Source organism: Carlito syrichta, unplaced genomic scaffold (genome assembly GCF_000164805.1).
Source record: "Carlito syrichta isolate Samal-C Ts95f unplaced genomic scaffold, Tarsius_syrichta-2.0.1 Scaffold104737, whole genome shotgun sequence".
In the NCBI taxonomy this organism is placed as follows: Eukaryota; Metazoa; Chordata; class Mammalia; order Primates; family Tarsiidae; genus Carlito; species Carlito syrichta.
This window is the reverse complement of record NW_007048833.1, coordinates 18,483-38,833: the sequence shown is the minus strand read 5'-3', so window position 1 is coordinate 38,833 and position 20,351 is coordinate 18,483. Positions and strand designations below refer to the sequence as shown.

General features: G+C 41.2%; 1 protein-coding gene across 1 annotated transcript in view; it reads right to left on the bottom strand.

The window, feature by feature from the left end:
• Positions 1-20,351, bottom strand: part of LOC103268221 (DNA helicase MCM9-like) — a gene marked incomplete at its 5' end in the record, with an annotated part of 56,423 nt that overhangs the window by 31,584 nt on the left and 4,488 nt on the right. The window contains one exon of the mRNA XM_008065770.2: positions 6,940-7,114. Coding sequence (XP_008063961.2) covers positions 6,940-7,114 — 175 coding nt within the window. The remainder of the gene's footprint in view (positions 1-6,939; positions 7,115-20,351) is intronic.

The following is a 20,351-nucleotide window of genomic DNA, read 5'->3' as shown; positions in this document are numbered from 1 at the left end:
GGTCTCGCTGCCCAGGTGGGTCTCGAACCCGCGGGCTCAGGCAATCCACTCACCTCAGCCTCCCAAAGGCGCGGGATTACAGGCTAGCTACCAAGCCCGGCTATATGCCTATTCTTGTACCAATACCAGGCTTTCTTGATTATTGTAGCCTTATAGTAAAGTTTAAATTCTGGAAGTGTGATACCTCTTGCTTTGTTTTTTTTGCCAAGGATTGTTTTGGCTATCTGTGACCATTTTTTTTTCTATATGAATTTCTGTATTGTTTCCAGGTCTGAAAAGAATGATGTTGGCAAGTTAATGGGTATTGTGCTGAATCTGTAGATTGTCTTGGTTAGGATGGACAGCTTAACCATGTTGACTCTTCCAATCCATGAACTTGGAATATTTTTCCATTTGTTTGTGTCTTCTTTGATTTCTTTGAGCAGTGTGTTGTAGTTTTCATTGTAAGTATCTTTCACTTTTCTGGTTAGGAAGATGTGGAGATTTCATTTTTTGTGTGATTATCGTGAAAGGATTGTGCTTTTTATTTGGTTCTCTGCCGGCTTGTTGTTGATGTATAAGAATGCAACTGTCTTTTGCATGTTTATTTTGTACCCTGAGACTTTGCCAAAGTCCTTTATCAGTACAAAGAGGTTTTTGACAGAGTCTTTTGGAATTTCAAGGTATCATCAGCAAAGAGGATTACTTAGCTTCCTTTTTTTCTATTTGAATACCCTGATTTCCTTCTCTTGTCTGATTGCTCTAGCTAGGACTTCCAGCACTATGTTGAACAGGAGGGTGAGAGCGGGCAGCCCTGTCTTGTTCCCGTTTTCACGGGAAATGCTTCCAATTACTGTTCATTTAGCAATATCTCGGCTATGGGTTTATCGTAGATGGTTCTTATTGTTTTGAGGTATGTTCCCTCTATGCCTGGGTGTTCAGGGTTTTTATCAAGAAGGGATGCTGGATTTTATCAAAAGTTTTTTCTGCATTTAATAATATAATCATGTGGTTCTTGTTTTTTGCATCACTGATGTATTTCATTACATTTATGGTCTTGCAGATTTTTAACCAGCCCTGCACCCTGGGGATGAAGCCTACTTGGTCATGGTGGATGATTTTTGAGATGTGTTGCTGGATCCGATTCCCTAGAATCTTGTTGAGAATTTTAGCATCTATGCTCATCAAGGATATTGGCCTACAGTTCTCTTGTTTTGTTTGATCTTTACCCAGTTTGGCTATCACTCTGATGTTGGCTTCATAAAAAGACCTGGGGAGAGTTCCATCTTTCTTGATTGCCTGGAATACTTTCTTTTCTTTCTTTCTTTTTTTTCTTTTGAGTGAGAGTCTCATTCTGCTGCCCAGGCTGGAGTGCAGGGGCAAGCTCATGGCACCGCAGCCTTAGCCTCCTGGGCTCAGGCAATCCTTCTGCCTCAGCCTTCCAAGTATCTGAAACTACAGATACACACCACCAAACCCGGCTAATTTTTTGATTTGTTGTAGAGACGAGGTCTCACCAAGTTGCCCAGGCTGGTCTCAAACCCCTGGACTCAGGCATCCTCTCGCCTCAACCTCCCAAAGTGCTGGGATTACAGGCTTGAGCCACCGTGCCTGGTCAAGCCTGGAATACGTTCAGAAGGACTGGTATCAGCTCCTTCTTGCATATTTTGTAGAATTCCACTGGAAAGCCATCTGGTCCAGGGCTTTTTTATTTTTTTTTTTGGTAGTTTTCTTATAACAGAATCAATTTCCAGAGTAGTCAATCACTTTTTTTTTTGAATTGGAGTCTCATTTGGTTGCCCCAACTACAGTGCAGTGGCACTCTCCCGGCCACTGTAGCCCCGCCCTGCTGGGCTCCAGCGATCCTTCTACCTTAGTCTTCCCAGTAGCTGGAACTATAGGCGCGCACTACCATGCCCAGTTAATTTTTGATTTATTGTAGAGATGAGGTCTCACCAAGTTGCCTGAGCGGGTCTTGAACCCCGGGGCTCAGGCAATCCACTCACCTCGGCCTCCCAAAGTGCTGGGATTACAGGTTGAGCCACCGAGCCTGGCCAGTCAATTATTTTTTAAGGTGATTTCAAAAAGTTCTACTTACCCTTATAGTCTGCCATTTTCAGTGCTCTTCATTTCTTTGTGTAGAACCAGATTTTCATTAGTAATCATATTATTACTGTCTAAAGAAATTTCTTTAAAATTTTTTGAACAGTAGAGTTGCTTGTTTAAAAAATATTTTGCCCTCAATTTTGAAGGATATCTCCTAGATTGACAACTTTTTTATTTTCAATTCTTCTTTGTTCTTTTTATAAAATATTTCCCCTACTTTGACTTCTAAAGACTTTTCTCAATATTTGGATTTTAGTAGCTTGACTATGATGTACCCAGATACTGTGTGTGTGTGATATTTATCCGACTTGAGTTTTCTGAGCTCTCTGAATCTGTATTTTGAAATCTATCAATAATTTTGTAAATTTTTTTACCATGGCCTCTTTATTTTTTTTGAGTTGGAGTCTCCCTCTTGCCCAGATGGAGTGCAGTGGGCGCTCCCGGCCACCACAGCCTCGACCTGCTGGGCTCCGGCGATCCTTCCGCCTCAGCCTTCCAAGTAGCTGGAAGTGCAGGTATGCGCTACCTCGCCCAGCTAGTTTTTGATTTATTGTAGAGATGAGGTCTCACCAAGTTGCCCAGATGGGTCTCAAACCCGCGGGCTCAGGCCATCCACTCAACTCAGCCTCCCCAAGCGAGGGATGACAGGCTGAGCCACCGAGCCTGGCTGACCACTGCCCCTTTAAATATTCCTCATGCCCCACTGTCTGCTGCTATCTCTCGCTCCCTCCCTCTGTGACTCTAATAACATATGTGTTAGACCATCTGGCATTATCTCATACCACTTGGCTAATGTTTCCATTTAGTTTTTTACTCTTTCTGTTTTATTTGGGGTAATTTTCATTGACCTATAAGTTAACTGACTCTTTTCCAAGCAAGGTCCAGTTTGCTTAAAAGCCTGTTGAAGGCATTTTTCACTTCTAACACTGTGTTTTGTTTTATATTTTCTGGCATTTGTCTTTGACTTTAAAATACCAGTTTCCATCTCAGCCTAAACCCACCAACTCTTCATTCATGCCGTTTACCTTTTCCACTAGACACTTTAACATATTAACTGTGGTTATTTTAGTCCCTGTCTTACAATGGCAACATCTATGTCATCACTAAGTTTCCTTCTGTCAATGGTTTCTCTTTTGGAAATAAAATCTTTTCTTCTCCTTTTCCCCGTCCTTCCTCCCCCCATTTTCTTTGCTTTTGTGTATCTTGCAATTTCTAATTTGATGACAGGCACTGTATGAAGAAGAACAGCAGGGATCGAGGTGATGGAGTTCAGACCCAGAAAAGCGCATCAGCAAGGCACTGGCGTCTATAAGGCAATCATAGTCAACTGGACACGGGTACTTTTCTTGTCGTCCTTACCCTACCACGCCACATACTTCAGATCCTTTTAGTGTTGAGCCGGCATCACCTTGGGCTCAGTGTAGGGGTTGTAGCACAGTGCTGCAAGATTATTCTCAGAGTTTCTGTTCCACCTTCAGCTTTCAGCAGTCACTGCACACTTGCACCACAGAAAGGGTCTCTCCCCACACTCCTGCTCCTTGCCCAGCTGGAGACTGCTGTTGGTGGTTACTCAGAGCGAGGCCCATGTTGAGGCCAGAACGGTTCTTGGTCTCCTGGTCTGAGGCAGGGTCTGCGTGCCTGGTCTTGCAGACCCACTGCAGACGTGTATGCCCTTTGAGCCTTCCTCCCACCTGTGGCAGCTTACCCCTGCCATGGATTTGCAATGGTTCTTGGGAAGAAGGGGTTTCCTGCCCCTCAGGCGATGATGGCAGACCTCTGCTCTGCATTGGTTCAGCATCCTCAACGCAAGGCAGCTTTCAGCCCTTCTCTCCGGGGGAAATAGCTCTGCTTCTACCATTCTCCTCGAAGTAGTGCCCTTTCACCTGGCTCCAAGGAGTGGCAAGGAGGATTCTATCCTCTTTCAGAGCAGAAGGGTTTTTTGCTTCCACCTTTCCTCAGAGGCCCTAGGCCCCTATGTTGTAAACTTTTGGCTTCATTCAAGAGATTATCTGTGGAAGCAGGCAGTGTTCCATACCCACTCCCCAGCAGCCATCACCTGTTTATGCTTACATGACAGATGGGTGGGGAGAGGGTCTCTTGGATCTTCTGCCCTGCCCAGTTTTTCTTGTGAGCATCTCGTGGAGACCAGAGAAGAGCCTGTAAGTGAATGACGACTCCCCTTGTGTTTGGAGCTCCCAGTTATTCTAAATTGACATGCTAGCCCATGCCTGGATTTTAGGGAATTCTACAAATTTGTTTCCTTGTATTTGCTTCAGTGGCAGGCACCTCTTCCTCCACACACTGTCAAAGGTGAACCAGTCTGTGTGCTTTAGCTCCCCCTTGGAGGGTTGTGTCACACTTTGGAATTAAGTTTCCTTGTTTTCCTTGTGACCTCAGCTCTACAATAAATTCAAGGAAAGTTGTAAATTTTCTTTGCTAACCTGAATTTTTCTTGTTAGAATGGAAGCAGCATGTTCTTATAGTTATTTACATCCTAATTAGAAGAAGAATTTAGGTTTGCATTTTGTATGTCTTTGCTTTTTCATTTCACTTTTTTTTTTTAGTAACTCATTTTTATTGTGTTACATAAAAATACGGCTTTGTGAAGGACTTAAAAGCACTAGCCCTTCACCACAGAAGTGTGAAAACTACTGCTTCAGGGCACAAAGCAGTTGTAGCTCCAACAAGACTGCCCAACCTCTTGATGTCATATGTAAACTGTCCAGCAACAGAACACTGACTTTGGCCTTATCACTCATTGATAGTATGAAAAGTTCATTAAATGAAGACATAATGAGAAAGCAGCCTTTGAAGACACTTAATAAACTATATCTCTAGTTTCCCCTGCTAAAGAGCTTAGAAGCAATAATTATCCTAAGTATGTTCTCTCATAATACTTTTATTATGGACTTATCACTTTGCTGCATTTTTGTCTATCTTTCCTAATAAAAAAATGAACACCTCAATGACAATATTCAACTCATTTTTGTACTTCTTGTTGTCTAGTACAGTGCCTGGCATATAGCAGTTCTTAAAATATATATATTTAGGCTGGGCGCAGTGGTTCAAGCCTATAATCCCACCACTTTGGGAGGCTGAGGCGAGAGGATTGCCTGAGTCCGTAAGTTCGAGACCAGCCTGGGCAACGTGGTGAGACTTCATCTCTACAATAAATCAAAAAATTAGATGGGAATGGTAGTGTGTGCCTGTAGTTCCGGTTACTTGGAAGGCTGAAGTGGAAGGATCACCAGTGCCCAGTAGGTAGAGGCTGCACTTGCCGGGAGCATGCCACTGCACTCCAGCCTGGGCGACAGAGTGCGACTCCGACTCAAAAAAAGAAAAAGAAATATATATATATATTGAACAAACAAATGAATAGATCTGATAATGACTCTGCCTAGTTCTTTTTTGTACCCTTTTTCTGTGGACTATATCCTGCTCTCCCTCACTCCCCTTGACTTTTTTTTTTTGCTAGTGTGTATAAATAGCTCTCACAGAATGCATGTAGATCAGTGTCGTCCTGACTCCCAAGTGCTTGATACTACTTGAAGACACCGCTGGCAGCCTTATCTGCTTGGCTAGTAGGCATCACACCTAATAGCAGTGATAAGGTTGGGACAGTTCCAGCCCTGTTGTTGCTTGAGTGACTGGTAGCCTGTTTGGTGGCCAGCATTGGTAGCTAGGTAAGTTCCCCATAACCACCTCAGAGCCCGTTGAATGAATTTCTGTCTGAATTGACTTCACTTTCCTCCCCATGGGCTGTTTGCAGTCGAGGACTCTCATGTCTCAATCCTGAGCCTCCTTGAGTCATGACAGGGACTGTGTCTCATGCCAACAGATGTTACCATTTATTTATATTTATTTATTTATTTGAGTTGGAGTCTCACTCTGTCGCTCAGACTGGAGTACAGTGGCCGCTCCCAGTCACTGCAACCTCGACCTGCTGGGCTCCAGCGATCCTTCTGCCTCAGCCTTCCAAGTAGCTGGAACTACAGGCACGCGCTACCACACCTGGCTAGTTTTTTGATTTATTGTAGAGATGAGGTCTCGCCAAGTTGCCTGGGTGGGTCTCGAACCCGCGGGCTCAGGCAATCCACTCACGTCAGCCTCCCAAAGCGTGGGATTACAGGCTGAGCCACCAAGCCCGGCCTAGAAATGCATTTTTAAGGTCTTTTTGTTTTGAGTCAGACTCACTCTGTTGCCCAGGCAGAAGTGCATCGGCATGCTCATGGCCGCCCCAGGCTCGACCTCCCAACCTGCTGGGCTCCGGCGATCCTTCTGCCTCAGCCTTCCAAGTAGCTGGAACTACAGGCACGCGTTACCATGCCCAACTAATTTTTTTTAATTTATTGTAGAGATGAGGTCTCGCCAAGTTGCCCAGGCGGTCTCGAACCCACAGTCTCAGGCAATGATGTTACCATTTATTACTTAGTTTTCATATGCGGTCATCAGGATCCCATAGGATGTATAATGAGAATGCCACAAACTATGACTTTTTTCTTCTTTTTACATTTTTCAAGTTTCCTAACACAGTGATATGTCCAGAGTACAAATATAACATTTATTGAATGAAAGAGAGAATGAGTTGAATCCTGCATTGAAAGTTCTTCGCAAATCCCCATTAGTTAAGCTAAACTACATTTGGACCTTTCTTTTTTCCTTCTTTTTTCCCAATAACTCATTTTTATTTCCTCAGCTACCTCTTGGTCTAATAAGGAAACACTTAAATGTGTGTCTTAAAGAGTAACAACTGACAGTCCCTGAGAGAATCAAACAGTCCCTGCAGTTCAACAAGGTTCATGTTTTCCCACAATGTCACTCTTTCCAGAGAGTCCAAAGAAAAGAAACCCTTACCCAGCCTTAGCAACACTTATGGACTGTTGCTCCATTGCTTCGTGGATGCTGGTTCTGTCATGCTCTTTGAGGCTGTTGAACTCGTCAATACAGCAAAGGCCCGCATCTGCAAGTACTAAGGCCCCAGCCTCCAAATTCCATTCTCCTGAGTCTTTCACAGCAGTGACCGTCAGACCTGAGGAAACAAGCAAGCCCCATCAGCTTTTACTTTCAAAAGCATATCTCAAATCTATGAAGAGGAAGAAATGCCAGAATTTTAAAGAGAAAGGCATATAGTCAAGGCTTTTATTTGAAGGGTCTGCCAAGAATGGATGGTACCAGGATCATGACTTCACATATCTAGTCAGTGGAAGGCCTCAGAAGCTCCTCTGTTCTAAAAATCTAAAAATCTATGATGCACTGCCCAGGATTTTGTAGCAACCAGTTGCCACCACATTATCTGTCTCTCCTTGTAGGTGCCCTGACTTAGTGCTCTAAATTTGGAATAAGTAAACAGATCTCCAGAGACCCTATGACAAGAGGTCCTGTACTATATGCTGTTTATAGGAAAGGATCCAATGATAGAGAATAGAAGTTATTATGCTCCAATGAGGAAAACGAAGTGTTTGCTCTCAACTGTGGTATGTGGAAAGGGCTTATCTTCATGTGTCTTACTAATTTTGACTTGCCCTTCATACTAGTCAATAAAGCAGAGTGATCAAAATAAAGGCTCTGTAGTCAACAAGACTTGATCTGAATCCTAGATCTGTCATTCTGGCTGCTGGATTATAGGCAAGTTTCCTAACCCTTTGCACTCAGATGTCCCCTCTGAGGGGACATCATAAACCAGCCAACGACTCAGATGATTCCTCAGGGGACATAAGAGATTGCTGGTGATTACACAGGACAAAATTATGCAAGCACAAATTTTTCAAAAATATATGCTTCCTTGAAGTTTTTCATTAAAAAACAAAACTCAATAACCATTTTTGAGAAAATTCTCAAAAAACTACGATGAGAAGGGGACTTCTTCAACTTGATAAAGGGCATTTTAGAAAATCCTATAGCTCGGGCAACCCCTTTGGGTCCCCTCCCACTGTGGGAGCTTTTCTGTCCTCTCAATAAATCTTGTTTTCTCAAAAAAAAGAGAATCCTACAGCTAACATAATGATAAAAGACTGAATGATTCCCTCTTCTCTACCTCCAAGATCAGAAAAAGGCAAGTTATTTTCTCTCATCACTCTTTTTTTTTTTTGAGTTGGAATCTCACTCTGTTGCCCAGACCAGAGTGCAGTGGCACACTCATGGTCACCCCAGCATTGACCTGCTGGGCTCCAGCGATCCTTCTGCCTCCACCGTCCAAGTAGCTGGAACTACAGGTATGTGCTACCACTCCCAGCTAATTTTTGGTTTATTGTAGAGACAAGGTCTTGCCAAGTTGCCCAGGCTGGTCTCAAATCCACAGGCTCAGGCAATCCACTTGCCTCAGGCTCCCAAAGTGTTGGGATTACAGGTTGAGCCATCCAGCCCAGCTTCTCTCATCATGCTTATTCAAAATCACATTAGAGATTCTAGCCAGAGAAATAAGGCAAGAAAAGAAACAAACACCATAAAGACTGACTAGGGAAAAAATAAAACTGTTCAAATTTATAGACAATATGATTATGTAGAAAATTCCAAATAATCTAAAAACCTACTAGAACTAATGAATGAGTATAGCAAAGTTGCAGGATGCTAGTCAATACAAAACTTATTCCGACGTTAAAAATGAACAATTAGAAATTACAATTGAAAATGATACAACTTATAGTAACTCCCCCAAATAAAGAATATTTGTTTATAAGTCCTCTGAAATATATGCAAGATCTATATGCAAAAAAGCTGCAAAATACCAATAAAAGAAATCAAGAAAACAGTCAAATTGAGATCTCCCATGTTCATGGAATTAACTGAAAAGCTCAGTATCTTCAAGATGTCAATTCTTCCCAAACTGTTATATAGTTCAAATTCCAAACAGAATCCCAGAAGAGTGGTTTTTTTCTTTGCTTTTTTAGAAATCAACAAGGGGATTCCAAAATTTATACAGAGAAGCAAAGGGAATAAAAGAGCTAAACCGAAACACACCCTTGGAGGTCTCACATGATGTGATTTCCAGATTTGTTACAAAGCTACAGTAATCAATTCAGCATGTTACTGGAACAGAACACAACCCAAAAGTAGTCCCACATATATAAAGTCAAGTGATTTTTGATAAAAATACACAGGAAATTCAATTTAAAAAATAATCTATTCAACAAATGATGCTGGAGTAACTGAATATCTTTACACAAGAAAAAAAATTAATCTTGACCTTACATTGCATGTATGTACATGTACAAAATGCTTAACTATAAAGCTTAAAGATGGGAGAAAACAATTATGAGTGCTGGTTTCCAGTCTAATGTGTAAGGAGTTTAGAAGCCACTCCTTCATCCCAACAAGTAAAAAGCTAAACAAACTGAAAAAAAAATCAACAACTCTTCTTAGACCCATGTAGAAGTAAGGCCATAGGACAAATCACTGCGCCCAAATTAAAGACCATCAGGTAAATACAGAGAAACACAACTTATCTGAGCAGAAATCCGTAAGTAACAGTAGTAAAAGGGCAGGAAGCCTGACTATAGTACATGAAAGGTGGGACCTCTGGGAGGTAATGAGAATTAGGGCAGATTGTGAAAGCGGGCATTAGTGGCTCTACAAGAGGAGAAATTCCCAAGCTAGCACACTCAGCCCCTTCACCATGTCATGGCCTGTGCCACCTCATGACTCTGCAGAGTCCTCACCAGTAAGAGGGCCTTCGCCACACGTGCCCCCTCTGTCTCGGACTTTCCATTCACCAGAACTGTAAGAAATAAATTCCTAGACCGTGCTCGGTGGCTCAGCCTGTCATCCCAGCACTTTAGGAGGTCAAGGTGAGTGGAATGCCTGAGCCCGTGGGTTTGAGACCAGCCTGGGCAACTTGGCGAGGCCTCGTCTCAACAGTAAATCAAAACTAGCCGGGTGTGGTAGTATGCGCCTGTAGTTTCGGCTACTTGGAAGGCTGAGGCGGAAGGATTGCCGGAGCCCAGCAGCTTGACACCAGGGTGGCCATGAGCTTGCCAATGCACTCCAGCCTGGGCGACGGAGTGAGACTCCAATTCAAAAAAAGAAAAAGAAATTCCTTTTTTAAATAAATTACCTAGTCCTAGGTATTCAGTTATAGCAACAGAAAACTAAGACAATAGATATTAATCCAACTACATCAATAAACACCTTAAACATCAATGTTCTAAATATACCAAATAAAAGACAGAGATTGTCAGAGTAGATAAAAAACAAGACCAAACTACAAGCTGTTTACACAAAACCCACATCAAATATAAAGACACGGATTTACAGTAAAGAGGTGAAGAAAGATCTATCATGCCAACAGCATTCAAAGGAAAGCAGGAGATAAAAGAGGCTGTGATGTCGGCCACATGATGAAACAGGAAGCTCCTAAGTCTCCTTCTACTCACAACTACACAAAATAAACATCCATTCATGAGTCAGTTTCCTCTGAGACCAGTTGAGAGACCTCTACTGAGAAATTGAGAAAACATCTGCATCAGCTAAGTAGCAAAAGGTAAGGCAGGCTCAGGCACGACCCCACCTGGGGCACTGCGTCCATCATTCAATGTGCAAAAGGAATTCCCAAGGCAAAGCTTCTTCCTGTGAAGATGAGGATTTGTACTCATATGTAACACTCTAGCTCTGAGGTTCTCCTTGGCTGGCCTCTTAATTCACCAACTCTGGGAACAAAGGGAATTAAATCCATGAGAGTCTCTAGACTATGGGGAAAATGTGGCAGTTTCCTAGGCACGCAAGCACGTCCAGGGTCTTCATCTCCAAAGAGCAGCACAGCTTCCTGTTTCTCCTGAGGAGTCTATGACACACTCTTCCGGTGACCACCTGGCTGCCTGACTTCTGACTAACTTGTATCAGGAAGTTAAAGAGGCAGACAAATGTTAGCCTGGTTGACAGCCTGAGGGGCAGCCTGGCATGTTTCAAGCCTTCTCCCTGGCTTGCCCAGAGATAGCTCCAAGTCTATTGATCCCTTGTGGAAGAAGTGTGAACATACATCAAGTGCCTAACCTCTTAAAATTTCCACTCAAGGGGCTGTGTCCTAAATCTATCTCCGAAAACAGAGGGGGCAAAGTATACGTGAAACTATCTAAACCACAAACAAAAGTGGCAGTTTTATATGGGCATGTGGGCACTTTCGGGGACTTCGTCACCCAGGAGCAATGCAGAGAAAGGACTTTAAACATACAGCTCCCCATTTCTCCCTAGAAGGGGTTTATGCCACATATCAAGTGCCCCAACTTTTACAGTGATCCCAAAAACTCTCTCCTAAACCTCTTGGCTGGGGGCAAAAGGGACTGGGCATGCACGAGTCTCCCAAGATCACAGCACAAACAGTTGGTCTTGAATGAGTGTCTTCCAAGGTCTACACCCCCTTGGAGGAGCAGTGCCAAAAAAGGATGAGAATGTAGCTCCCACGTTCCTCAGGAAGGGGCTCTGGCACTTTTGGCACCTGCTTGGCAGCCTGGCTTCTAATGAACCTGCAACGGAAAGCTGATGATGCCAATAAACAACAGCTCTCCCACAACTGCAGTCAGAGCCTGGCACTTCATAGGCCTCCCTCTGGCCCACCCCTGGGATAAATCCAGGCCTGCCCATTCTTTTTTTTTTTTGAGTTGTTGTCTCACTCTGTCGCCCAGACTGGAGTGCAGTGGCCGCTCCCAGCCACCGCAGCCTCGACCTGCTGGGCTCCGGTGATCCTTCCGCCTCAGCCTTCCCAGTAGCCAGAATTACCGCCTGCGCTACCACGCCCGGCTGGTTTTTTGATTTATTGTAGAGATGAGGTCTTGCTGCCCAGGCGGGTCTCGAACCCACGGGCTCAGGCAATCCACTCACCTCAGCCTCCCAAAGGCACAGGATTACAGGCTGAGCCACAGAGGCCGGCTCCCTGCCCATTCTTAACGGGGAAAGATGGTCATGCACCAACTGCCACAGCTTCTATAGCTCCCACGAGGGACTGTCTCCCTAACAACCCAGCTCTAAGAGTCAGTGGGGCTCTGCACTCATGAGTGGCCCTACACCAAAGAAAACAAAGAGGTGGGCCTACAACAGGTCCCTCGTCACTAGCTGTCTCCTCGGGAACAGAGGGTGCAGCCTGGACACGAATACAGGCATTCGCCACAGAGACTCTAGCCAGCTTAGTGCAGAAAGAGTGGGCGGTAGATAAACATGCACATTCAGCTTCACCATGAAGACAGAAGGAACTGAAACACACAGCCAACATCCCAACTTTCCCAGCTACATCTAGAGAACCTGGCTCCTAACATTCTGATCTTGGGGCAGACAGGACATGATACATCCTAAGCTCCAGGGGCAATCAGAAACAGAGATAACAAGCTGAACAAACAAAAAGATCTGAGGGGCCACTTCAAGTCTTTGGATGGACAGATGGATGAGATTCTCCTCTTACAAGAGATAAATCTGGTGAGAGAGAGAGAGGTGATTGTCTTATCTAATGCACAGAAGCCAAAATAGGGAGTGAAAAAAAGAAGAAGAAGACAAACAGGGAGATATATTCCAAAGAAAGGAACACAATAAATCCCTAGAAGCTGATCCAAGTGAAGTGGAGATATATAATTTACCCAACAGGTAATTCAAAGTAAGGGTAAAAAAGATGCTCACCCATGTCACAGACTTGGAACTTCAATAAAGAGAGAGAAGGTATAAAAAGTAACAAACATAAATCATAGAGCTGAAGAATGCCATGACAGAACTGAAAAAAAATCAATAGAGGGGTTCAGTGGCAGACAAGAAAAAGGAGAAGAAAAAATCAACACATTCAAAACAGGTCACTGGAAATCATCCAATCTGAGGAGAAAAAAGAAAAAAAACGAGAGAGACTGAAGATAGCTTAAGCAATTTATGGCACACTATCAAGCAAAACAATTTGCACATTATTAGCATGCCAGGAGAAGAGGGAGAAAAAGATAGAGAATATAGTCAAAGAAACAATGGTAGAAAATTCCCAAGCCTGGGGAAGAAGAGAGAACTCCAGAAGCAGGAAGCCAAAGAACACCAAATAACATGAATCCAAAGATGTGGTGTGTCACACCAAGACACACCACAATCAAAGTGTCAAAAAAGAGTATTGGAATAATCAAAGTAAAGGCAAATCATCACATATAAGGAAACCTTTCCGTAAGTCAGCGGGTTTCTCAGCAAAACTTTTCAGGTCAGAAGGGAAAGAGATGATATACTCAAAATCCTGAAAGAAAAAAAAAAAAACCTGCCAGTCAACAATACAATATACTTAGCAACCCTGTCTTTTTTAAACAAAGGGGTGATATTTTCCCAGACAAGCAAAAAGTGAGAGAGTTTACCACTACTAGATTTGCCTTACAAAAAAATGCTAAAGGGAATTCTTAAAGCTGAAAGAATGGGGCACTGTCAGTAACATGAAAATGCATGAAAGTATAAAAATCACTGTCAAAGTATGTATAGTCATGGGCTACATAACAACATTTTGGTCAACAGTGGTTGCAAAAAATCATGATGCAGCTGAAAATTCCTATTGCAGAATGACGCTGTACCTATCATAACATTGTAGCACAAAAATTACTCATATTTGTGGTGATACTGGTATCAGAAAACCGACCGTGCTGCCAGTCATACAAGGTGTGTATGTGATGTCCTAAGCTTCACATCCACGCACCACTCACCTAGAACAACTTTCAGTCCTGTAAGTTCCAATAACGGTAAGTATCCTGTACAGGCATGCCATTTTTTATCTTTCATGCTGCATTACTACTGTACCTTTTCTATATTTAGATATGTTTAGATGTAAAAACATGCTGCACAGTAATTATGTACAGTATTCCATACAGTAACACGCTGTAAGGTTTACAGCCTAGGATCAACAGGCCATACCACATGGCCTGGGTGTGCAGTAGGTTCTACCATCTAGGCTTGTGTAAGTATACGCAGTGATGTTTATACCATGACAAAACTGCCTACTCATGCATTTCTCAGGATGCGTCTTCACTGTAAGTGACATATAACTGCATGCTGTCAAATCCAAAATACTCTAATACTATAATAGGGGGTGGGTAAATTAATTATACTTGCAATAAAAAGGTTAAAAGGTAAACCAATTGAAAACAACTAAAGCTATGATTATTTTTCTAAGAGACACAAATTATAAAAAGACATAAAGTATGACATCAGAAACAAAACATGGGTGGAGAGTGATAATGAATGTATAGAGTCTGTGTATGAGATCTAAATTAAGTTGTTATCAACTTAAAATGGCCTATTGTAAGTATAATATGCTTTATGTAAGCCTCAGGGTAACCACAAAGGAAAAGCTTATAATAGATACACAAAAGATAAAAAGACAAGATCCAAAGATCACTACAGAAAGTCATCAAACCACAAAGAAAGCAAGAGAGGAAAAAGACACAAAGGATGTATGAAACAACCAGGAGACAATGAACAAAGTGGCCTTACTTATCAATAATTTCTTTAAATGCAAATTGATTAAATTATCTAACCAAAAGGCATGGAGTAGCTGAATGGATTAAAAACAACACCTATTTGCTGCCTACAAGAAAGAGACTCACTTTACCTTAAAGGACGCTCATAGACTGAAAGTGAAGGGATGGAAGAAGATATTCTGTGCAAATAAAAACAAAAAGAAACAAAAAGAAAGCTGGAGTAGCTATACTTATTTCAGACAAAAACAGACTTTAGGGCAGAAACTGCAAAAAGAAACAAAGGTCATTATATAGTGAAAAAGGTGTCAATCCATCAAGAGAATATAACAATTTTAAATGTATAGGCACCCAACATCAGAACACCTAAATAACACATAGAACAAACATTAAAAGATCTGAAGGGAGACATAGCCTGCAACATAATAATAGGAAACTTCAATATTCCATTTTAAACCAGACAGTTCAGATAGAAAATCAGTTTAAAAAACTGGACTTGAACTATGCTTTAGAACAAATGAACCTAATGGACATATACAGAACATTCCACCCAACAGCAACAGACTACACAATCTTCTCAGGTATACACAAAACATCTTCCATCTCAGATCATGAGTTAAGCCACAAAACAAGTCTTAACAAATTTAAGGAAACAAATCTTATCAAGTATCTTTTCTGTCCACAATGGAATGAAACTAGAAATCAATAACAGGAAGAATCATGAAAAATAACAAATATGTAAAAAGTAAACAGTCTGTTCCGGAGCAACTACTGGGTCAAAGAAATTCAAGAGAAAATTTAAAAATATCTTGAGACAACGAAATAGAAACACAACGTAACAAAACTTATGGAATATAGGAAAAGAGAGACATTTATAACAATAAACACCTACATCAAAGAGGAAGGAAGAGCTCAAATAAACAACCTAATATTACACCTCAAGGAACTAGAATAAGACAAATAATCTGAGCCCAAAGTTAGCAGAAAAAAATAAATGAAAAACATCAGTCGGAAAAAATAAAATGGAGATTAGAAAAATAATAGAAAAGATCAATAATACTAAGAATTTTTAAAAGATAAACCAAATTGACAAACCCTTAGCTATACAAAGAAAAAAAAAAGACAGAAGACTCAAAAATCAGAAGTGTAAAAGAATACTTACAACCAATAATACAGAAATTCAAAGGAATCATAAGAAACTACTCTGAGTGATTATATGCCAATAAATTGGATATCTATGAAGATATGGACAAGTTTCTAGAAACATATACCTAACAAAGACTGACTGAAGAAGAAACTGAGAATGTGAATAGATTGATAATAAGCAGGGAGACTGATTCATTAACTAAAAGGTTCCCATCAAGGAAAAGTCCAGGACCAGATGACTCCAAAGCTGAATTCTGCCAAACATTTAAAGAAGAACTGATACAAACCCTCATCAAATTCTCCTAAAAACACTGAAAAGGAGGGAGTAATTCCAAACACATTTTACAAGGCCAGAAACACCCTGACACCAAAACACTGGGATAAGGAACTGAAAATAACACCGATAAATGAGAAGAGATTCTGGGTTCAAATTTCTCACCAAGATCAGGAACAAAGTAAGGAAGCTCCCTCTCACCACTGCTTTTCAACATCATACTGAACGTTCTAGGCAATGCAATAAGACAAGAAAAGGAACTAAAAGGGTATACAGATTGGAAAGAAAAAAATAAAACTGTCTTTGAAGATAACATGATCACCTATGTAAAATATCTGAATGAATTGACCAAAAAAAAAAAAAAAAACTCTCCAAAATAATAAGTGATTATAGTAAGGTTGTAGGTTAATATGCAAAAGTCAATCACTTTCCTATATATCAGGAACAAACAGGTTGAATTTGAAATTAAAAATACATTAACATTTACATTAGCACCTCCAAAAATGAAATACTTGGGTATAAATAAATTAAATATGTACAAGATTTATAGAAGGAAAACTACAAAACTCTAATCAAAGCTAGCAAAGAGGACATCAAATAAATGAAATGCTATCCTATGTTCATAAATAGGAAGATGATATTGTCAAAATGTCAATTCTTCCCAACTTGACCTATAGATTCAACACAAAGGCCCAGCAAGTCATTTTGTGGACATCAACAGACTGATTTTAAAGGTTTATACAGAGGCAAAAGTCTCAGAATGATCAACCCAATACTGAAGGAGAAAAATAAGAACTGAGACCACTCAACTTCAAAACTTTCTATAAAGATATAGTAATCAAGACAACATGGTACTGGTGAAATAACAGACAAAAAGTAACTCAAAATGGATCATATATCTAAATATAAAACACAGAACTAGGCAGAGCACAGAGGATTTGGGAGGCAGTGAAACTATTCTGTATAATGGTGGACAGTATCATTACATATCTGTCAAAACACATAAAACATACAGCACCAAGAGTGAACCCTAAGGTAAACAATCTAATGTAAATAATCTAGAATCTGGGTGACAACGATATGTCAATATTGGTTCACTGATTGTAATAAACGTACCACTTTAAAAGTGGCTGATAGCATTGGAGGTTGTATTGTTTACATGAGGGGAAGGGTAGAGGAAATATGGGAACATTTTACTTTATGCTCAATTTTATTGTGAACCTAAAGCTACTCTAAGCACTAATTAAAGAAAAATTTTCTGTGACTCTGAGTTGGGCAAAGATTTCTTTCTTTTCTTTTTTTAAAGATTTCTTACATATGGTGTCAAAAGCACAGTATGAGGGGAGACCCCAAAAAATCAGAATTATTTTTTGGAGGGTGGACGCCCCCCTTGTCGTGCAGACTTCTCCCACGAGGTCAGTGTCTTGAGACCCCAACGGCATCAGTGTTCCAGCGAGCATTGTGGTGAGAGGCTGTATTCACCTTCAGTGGAGATTCTTTCTACGCGTTTGCCCGTTTCATAATGGATGACTTAACAAACACACCTGCCCACACCACACTGAGTATTCAGCAGTTTTTGGCCAACAATGGTATAACCCCAGTGCCCCACCCTCCCCATTCACTTGATCTCACCCTGAATAATTTTTTTTGTTTCCCCAGATGAAAAAAGTCCTCAAAGGGAAACATTTTGCTGATGTGGAAGACATGAAACTGAAGACGGCAAAAGCACTAAAAGGCATCAGAATTGATGAGTTCAAAAAATGTTTAGAGCAGTGGAAAAAGCATTTCAGTAGGAGTTCTGAGGGTACTGTGAAGGTGACTGGAGTTTAAAAATGTAAGAATACATAATTTTTTAATAAATAAATTCCAGGTTTTTTGGTTTCCCCCCTCAAATGCAAAGAAAAATTGTAAGTTGATCTTCATCAAAATTAAGAATGTTCTTCCAAAGGCAATGTTAAGAAAACATAAAGACAAGCAACAGACTGGGGAAAAAAATTTTTAAGTCCTTCATCTGATAAAGGACTTATAGATAACATAAAGAACTCACAAAACTCAATAAAAAATAAACAAAAAACCCAATTTAAAAATGTGCAAAAAGCCGGGCTCGCTGCTCCGCCTGTAATCCCATGCCTTTAGGAGGCTGAGGTGAGTGGATTGCCTGAGCCTGCGGGTTCGTGACCTGCCTGGGCAGGCGAGAGCTCACCTCTACAGTAAAATAAAAAAATCAGCCGGACGTGGTAGCACACGCCTGTAATTCCAGCTACTCGGAAGGCTGAGGCGGAAGGATCGCCGGAGCCCAGCAGGTCGAGGCTGCGGTGGCCGGGAGCGGCCACTGCACTCCAGTCTGGGCGACCGAGTGAGACTCCAACTAAAAAAAAAAAAAAAAAAAGTGCAAAAAAGATGAACAGTGCTTTCAGCAAAGAAAACGCACTAGTGGCAAATAAGGACATGAAAAGACATTCAACGTATCTCCTCCCCTTGAATCAAGGCAGGCCTTGGTAACTACCTTGACCCACAGAGTATGGTGAAAGTGACGCTTTGTGGTTTTCAGGATTAGATCATAAAATGCCATCCATTCTGCCTTGTTTTCTTGGAACGCTGGATCTTGGAACCAAGCCACTAGGTTATGAAGAAGCCCAAGCAACCCACAGGGAGGCCTGTGTGGACAGAAAGTGAGGACCAAGGACCCACCGTCCTGGATGTGCCCTGCACCGACAGCCAGCACCGATGCATCAGCCACGTGAGCAAGCTTCCTTGACAGTGAACCCTCCAGCCTCCAGCTGAGATGCTTTAGCTGATGCACGTGGAACAGAAAAAGCCGGCCCCAACTGATCCCTGTGCAAGTTGCAGATTTGTGAACAAAAGGAGCTGCTAGGTTTTGGAGGGGTTACTCAGTACCAGATAACTTAGCCAAAACCAGTATGAGAAAGACACACAACCTAATAAAAAAGTGGAGAAGAATCTTAAACAGGTATTTCCCAAAAGACAAAAATCCTAACAGTCAATAAACACATGAAGAGACCTTCGACCTCATAAGTAATGAGAGAAAGTCAGATTAAAGCCACAGTATGATATCATTACACACCTACAATTTTGGCTAATATTTTAAAATCTGACAAAGCAGGCATTGACAAGGTTGTGGGGCAAGGTAAACTCGCTGTACTGCCCGATACAACCACTCTGGAAAAGAATCTGATGATGTCTACAGAAGTTGCAGTTACACACACTCATTTACCTCAGAAATTTCACTGCTAAGTCTATTCTACACCAAGATGTGTGATCACGTGCAACAGGAGACAGGCGTAAGTGTGCTCACAATGAATTATTTCCATAGTTAAACCTGGAAAAAACTGAAAGTCCATTAACAAAATAGATACATAAACTATGGTACAATCACACTATGGGATAATGCACAGCAATAAAACACAAAGTACTTTATGGCTAAACACAACATGGATAAAATATCACATCATAACACTGGCCAAAAACACATACTGTACAATCTCATCAATGTAAAGTTTAAAAAAACAAAACAAAACATGAAAAAACAAATTAGTGTTTACATCCCTACCCTACCTTACAAGAAATACTATAGGAAGTCTTTCAGTCTGAATGAAATGAAAGAACACAACCAGTAACTCAAATCCATGTGAAGAAATAAAAAGCAACAATAAAGATAAGTACATAAGTAAATATTAAATGCAAGACATCTAATTTTGTTTGTAACTGTATTTTCTCTTATCTGATTTAAGAGAAAATTGTAAAAACAAAAAGTATAAAATGTGTTGACTGGCTTATAATATATAAAGACTTAATTTGTATGACAAGAATAGCACGAAAAAAGGTAAAGTGAACAGAATAATACCATAAATTTATTTTTTTTGAGTTGAAGTCTCACTCTGTTGGCCAGGCAGGGGTGCAGTGGCACATTCATGGCCACCCCACCGTTGACCTGCTGGGCTCCAGCAATCCTTCTGCTTCAGCCTTCCAAGTAGCCAGAACCACAGGTGTGCACTACCATGCACGGCTAATTTTTTTTTTTTCAATTTATTGTAGAGACGAGGTCTCATCAGGTTGCTCGGGCGATCTCAAACCCGTGGGATCAGGCAATCCACTCGCCTCAGCCTCCCAAAAGTGCTGGGATTACAGGCTGAGCCACTGAGCCCGGCCGTAAAATTTTTTTATACACTATTAATGTTAAATAGGCATTAATCTTAATTATATTGCTTTAAATTAAGATGTTGCTAATAACCCTCAATGCAACCATTAAGGAAATACCTAAAAAGTATAAAAAACAAAAGAGTATTAAAATAACACGCTGATATATTTACTGCAAAAGAAGGCAGTAATGGAGGCCTATAAGAGCAAAGAGGACATAAGAACAGGCCGGGCTCAGTGGCTCAGCCTGTAATCCCAGCACTTTGGGAGGCCAAGGTGAGTGA